This window comes from Protopterus annectens, chromosome 7.part0, assembly GCF_019279795.1.
Source record: "Protopterus annectens isolate FY-2018-M chromosome 7.part0, PAN1.0, whole genome shotgun sequence".
Taxonomy (NCBI): Eukaryota; Metazoa; Chordata; order Ceratodontiformes; family Protopteridae; genus Protopterus; species Protopterus annectens.
This window is the reverse complement of record NC_056739.1, coordinates 1,569,656,470-1,569,662,469: the sequence shown is the minus strand read 5'-3', so window position 1 is coordinate 1,569,662,469 and position 6,000 is coordinate 1,569,656,470. Positions and strand designations below refer to the sequence as shown.

General features: G+C 39.6%; 1 protein-coding gene across 6 annotated transcripts in view; it reads left to right on the top strand.

The window, feature by feature from the left end:
- Positions 1-6,000, top strand: part of PTPDC1 (protein tyrosine phosphatase domain containing 1) — a 1,141,579-nt gene that overhangs the window by 679,681 nt on the left and 455,898 nt on the right. For all 6 annotated transcript variants that reach the window (XM_044078123.1, XM_044078118.1, XM_044078120.1 and 3 more), the window contains one exon: positions 3,357-3,494. In XM_044078123.1, coding sequence (XP_043934058.1) covers positions 3,357-3,494 — 138 coding nt within the window. The remainder of the gene's footprint in view (positions 1-3,356; positions 3,495-6,000) is intronic.

The window sequence follows — 6,000 nt, the reverse complement described above, 5'->3', positions numbered from 1 at the left end:
AAGTGGTCCCTGAAACAGGAGATAGTGGAAATTATTTTCCGAAAATGTGGTCAGTCTTGCTGCAACCCTTTTTTGACATCTGTGAATGCCAAATGCAGTAGCTACTTTGCACTTATCCCCCGTCCGGGGGAGGCACCAAGGGATGCACTCATTCATGATTAGCCCCCCGGGCCTCCTCTATGCTTTTCCTCCCTTTCCTCTAATTCCCAAGGTCCTTCAGAAAGCCAGTTCTCTGGGAAGGGATTTGATACTCATTGCTCCGTACTGGCCTTGCCAAATCTGGTTCCCCTTCCTGTGACCTCATCTTTGGACGGAGCCACGGATTCTGGACGTTCCAGACCTTTAGACTCATGCATCAGAAACACTGCTCCATCCATCCCTTCAGACCCTCAAACTGAAAGCTTGACTGCTCCATTTCCAACAATAGCCAGGTTTCCTTCCCTCTCTTCTTCAGTTAAACATATTATAATCTCTTATCATAAGGCTTCAATGAAGAAGATCTGTAAAAGCAAATGGCAGAGATTCTCCTCATGGGCTACCCATAACCATGTTGATCCCTTTTCTGCTCCCATTAGTTTAATTCTGGATTTCCTAACAAAACTTTTCAGTGACGGTGCAGCTATTAGGGTTCAGCTAGCAGTGATCTCAATTTTTTACTTGGGAGACTCGGGCACCAACATAATGTCGCATAAACTATGCAAAGCTTTTCTCAAGGGTACTTTCTTATTATGACCACCTATCAGAGACCCTCCAGCACCATGGGACCTACATTTTGTCCTATCCCACATAGTTTTTCCTCTGTTTGAACCAGCATTGACTTGCGAATGAAAGTTTTTGACCTGGAAAAAACATTTTCTTGATAGCAGTCACCTCTGCTAGAAGAGAGTCAGAGTTGCAAGCTTTGTCCATAAAGCTCCAATATTTGCCTTTCCATAAAGACAGGGTGTCTTTGCAAACAAACTCCTCCTTTTTACTTAGGGTGGCTTCAGAGTCAAATTTGAACCAAGCTTTAGAATTACCAGTTTTCGTCCCAAATATGAAAACAAGACAGAATACATGTTACATCAACTAGATGTACATAGACAGTTACGTTTTTACGTACATAGAACTGCAGAATTCCGAAAATCTGATCAGTTATTTGTTTCTTTTTCAGAAGGATCCCCTGTATCTAAATTTACACTTCCGAAATGGCTTTCAGATTGTATAATCTTTATCTGCAAATCTCAAAATAAGGAACTTCCAAAAAAAGTTAAAGCCCATTCTACAAGAGCCATTGCAACTTCTTCAGCCTTTCTGGCTAAGCTGCCAATTGACACCATTTGCACTGCAGCAACATGGGCTAAACCACATACCTTTATCACTCATTACAAAGTTGATTTGGCCTCCAAGAATAGAGCCTCTTTTGGGTTCATGGTTCTGAGGAATATTCTCCCTTGAGCCACCCAAGATTCAGTGTGCTAGGGACGCTGTCCCAACCTAGTAAGATTGAAGGCAAGATAGGACAACACATAAAGAATTTATGTACTCACCATAACGTTCCATGTGTGTTGCCCATCTTCGCCTTCATTCTTACATCCCACCCTCCTTCCCCCTTCCCTTCTTTTATTCCTAGAAGACCGAGTCTATACAAAATGGTTTACCTTGACCACTGTCCTTCTTCATCAGCCTCTAGATTCTTCATAGGAATACTAATAATTGTATAACTAGGGCAAACAAGATCTGGAGATGTTACTAGTACATTCTGGGATAGGGATCTAGCCATGAGCTGGCAGAGGGCCTCGAGCTTGAAAATAAAGGTCAAGATGGATCAGAGGATTGGATCCGAACCCAACCTAGTAAAAAGTAGTTGTCTACTAGGCTTGTGTTTCACAGCATTTTGAAAGTGCAGGAAATATTTTTTTTTGGGGGGGGGGGGGTTGTCCCCACTGCCTGTCAATCAGCAGATGTCACTTTCAGATATTTGTACTCTGTATACAGACACAAGAGTCATTTAGGCAGCAAACACGAGTGGTTTGGAATTTTGCTGTTTACTCTTAATCCCCCTAAGCATGTCCAGTAACATACTCAGGTTTGAACATGCAGTGGAAGTTAGCAAGGGCATGTCTTCAGTTTCTGCAAGTGACATAACCCATCAGGACTGCCCTGCCGCCCTTGAAACCAACACTCCCATTAGGTCTGTGGTCTCTAGCAGGATTCAACCACCAGAACATGCATCCTGCCTTGCACTTCCACATTAGACCTCCCCCCCCCCAGCCCCATCTACCCACCCTCACCCCCAGAGGAGAGATAAGCCTGCTAAGCCCTATTGTTCCTCTCCTCCAACAAGAATTCGAGCCAGTAATCAATCTCTGGTCACCTAGGTAATAGACATGGCTTTGCCCTGTTTCATCAACAGAGCTGCAAAATGTGCAACATTTTTTTTTATTTTTATCTACACACACCCCATTATTTCTTTATGCATATGTCATACTTCAGTGCAAGATTAGATTAGTCTGAGCAAGTGAATACAGTAGATGTATCTGCTGCACTGTCCAGCATATTGATGCTACACCTGCAATACTTCAGGCTTCCCACAAAGAATGTTCTCTTAGTATTGTATTCATCCCCTTCCCTCTCTGAAAGTAGAAGGTTCATTAACCCCTTGCATCTGACCATTTATCAGCTTGTTTCTGTTCTCAGATTGCCTCCACCCATGATTAAACTGCTGATGCATGAACCTAGTTTCACTTTACACCAGTAAACCACTGGCATACTTCTACAGTTTGCTAGTCATTTTGATTTATTTTGTTTACTTGGTTCATAAAGGTTGGGTATTAGCCAAAAATGGTTGCATTGCATCTTTGCTTTATGAGACTGTACAGGATCAAGCTGTAACACCCCTTTTCAGTTTTTTCAGCGGAGCAGTTTTCTGTGAAACTGATGGCAGTAATGATACATTGAAAGTACTTACAGTATTTCTCTCACAAGAAAAAGCAGATGCACATTAGAAAGCATATGATGCCTGAATTTCATCCTCAGTTTAATACCAAGGCCATTGCAGGCAACAGTTATTTTGTTGTGTTAATGAGCCACTCACTTTGTGATGCTTTTTAGGGTTACTTCTTGTACTTTTCTACAACTGAATGAACAGAAGCATGTAGAAAATAACATTTTGCCAGGACTTAACACTTTTATAAACTGCGACATATTTATATTTAAAGTGAGTCTTCTGGTTTCCTTATTTGTATTTTAGAGTGCTAAATCCAGAGTTACAGTGTATTTAAATTGTATGCATTCTAAACTTCACAGTTAAGAATGGTGTAACAAAACTGAAGTGTCTGCAGTTGAAGAAACTGATCTAAATCTTATTTTCACAGTTTACTTTTATAATTTTGGTTGGAAAGACTATGGGGTAGCTTCTCTCACTACGATTCTTGACATGGTTAAAGTCATGGCTTTTGCTCTTCAAGAAGGGAAGATCGCCATCCATTGTCATGCAGGACTTGGCCGAACAGGTATTTTTTTTTTCTTGTTTTTGGTTTTGTTTTTGTTTTTCTTAATTTCTGCTTTCTTGTTGACTTTCGGTTCCTTCTTCAACCGGCCATTATGCCTGACATACAGACTCAGAAATGTGTTTGTGAGTTGACCTTTATGACACTGAAACATACATTCCAAGTAATTCTTACTAGAACAAGACTTCTAGCACTTTGAGAAGGCTGAAATTTTCATAGGAGCTATTATGTTAAGAATCTCCGTAGCCAGGTGATGACACATCATTGTAGACTTTTCTAAGATTACTTCCTTGCACTGTATCTACCAGCAATGCTTTATGACCCAGCAGTGGTTGTATCTAGCAAGTACTGTAGTGTGGCTCTTTGATTTGCTTAAGTCATATTCAGGAGTGCATTTTGTGGCTAGGACATTATAAAGGTTTACAGACAGATCTTGTATGACCCAAGTCTTTTATGGTGTGAGCTTGGGATCTGAAATTTAAAAGGATATGCTTCAAGCAACTTGGAGTAGCATTGTTTATCTGATGGAGCAGATACACATTGAAATAATTATTGGTTACTTCCTTCCCCCATGTAAAACAGGTTGGTTAATTCAGAAATCAGTTTATTGCTTGAGGAGTTTTATAATGGCAGTGTCTGATGTTCATTGTTCCAACTGCTGCAGTAGCTTAAAAGGCTGTACAGGTTGTGTCTTGCCCAAGACACAACAGCCCAGCTTCCAAAATCTCTGGCTCTTCCCACACTTCCAGTCTACCTGTTCGTTGGTCAGCCCTGAGGAGGGAAGATCAGCAGTCAGAGTGGAAAATCTTCAGTACTTTCTTGCTATCTCATGAAGAAGCAGTAGCTGGCACTTAAGCTCCTTTTTTCTGGCAGATAAGACCCCTTTGGGGAACCCTTTCACACAGAATATTTTGTTTACTTAAATATTTTTATGTATGTAAAAAAATAGTGTTTCTGTATGTATTTTAGTGTGTCTTGCAAAGGAATCAAGGTATTGGGAGCAAATAATTAGAGAGAGAAAGGAAATAGATTGGGAAGAGGCCAAGAATACATTTGGAGTGCAGGCTAGAGACTGCCTTCCCTATCGGAGATCGATATCTGAGTATAGGCTAAAGAAAGGAATAGGGGGATCCTGAATGAAAGACTAGCACTGGTAGAGTTTTTTAGTTGAGTCTAGAACAGAAGCTGCTGTTTAAAAAAGGGATAATTAGTAGGGTATATAGAATATTGCATGATAGCTGTAGGAATCAATCAGTGGAGGTTAGAAGGGATTAGGAAGGGAGAGCAGAGAAGCAATTCAAAAAGAAACAATAGGAGGATATATGTATGGCTCCCAAATATGCAACAAATGTTGGAGATGTGATGGAGAAGAAAGAGTGTTAGAAAAATATGTATTAATGTGTGTATTAGCAATATGCTTAGTGCATTTAGAGCTTGAAAAGGGTTAACACATTTATTCTATTTCATACTGCATAAATCTGTACAAACTGCAGATGCTTTCTGACCTTGTATTGTTAGCTAAAATCTTGCTTGTGCCTTGGAAATTTACTGAGAAGCAGGTGATTTCTGCTTGCGTTAGGAAAATAATGAATAGAACAATACTACTTGTATGAAGCTTAGACAAGAAGTTCTGCTGTGCCATGAGAAAATACACAGCTGTAGAAGTTATAGATAATTAGTACAAAGCCTGCTTGAAAATATGAACTGCAATCAGCATTTGCTTGTATCTGAATTAGAAGAGTACCTTGAAATGTAACACTGTACAACAGACGCTTGTAAACGGATTAATGGTCACCAAGGCCAGGTTGTTTTTCTCAAAAGTTTCTCACAAATCTAGTCATGTCAGCAGAAAATCTGAGTAACATCTGCTGTAGAACAATACTGAAAGTTGTGTTTGATTACGTCAGCTTAGAAGGCCATGTCTTGTAAAACAGTATAAGAATAAACATACTTCCTGTTAGTAGTTAGACAAATCCTTGTATTTGCATGTTTTTGTCTCCTTGCTGCAAGTAAATTAAAAGTGCCTTAACTGAACCTTACGTGTATTGGTCTTTGAAGTTTTTTCCTTTGACAAAGAGGTAATTGGAAACGTATTTTGGGGAGTGAAATGAGTTGACAGACTTTAAAAATTCCCTGCATGCTACTCTGTCAGAAATACTGGTTGAGCAAATTGGTGTAACTAAGGAAGAAATTTTTTTGAACTATGATATGGGATCTGAATTGCCTCGACATAGTAAGTAAGGCCTTGCTGAGTTTAATTCTGGTGCCAGCCAAAAAAAGCATTTACTAGAAAATGGAAAACAAAGTCCAAACCAACTGTATTAGAAGTAGTGAATATAGTAATAGAGATAAAAGAGCTGAAAGTGGGATCTTTAGAAATGAATAGGAGCAAATTACATAGAAAAATTGAAATTGTGGGAACAGTATATGCAGAATAATGTTTTAGAGGCGGAATGAGGTTTAGGAGAAGGCAGGAATTAAATGAGCTATGTAATGTTCGATTGACAAT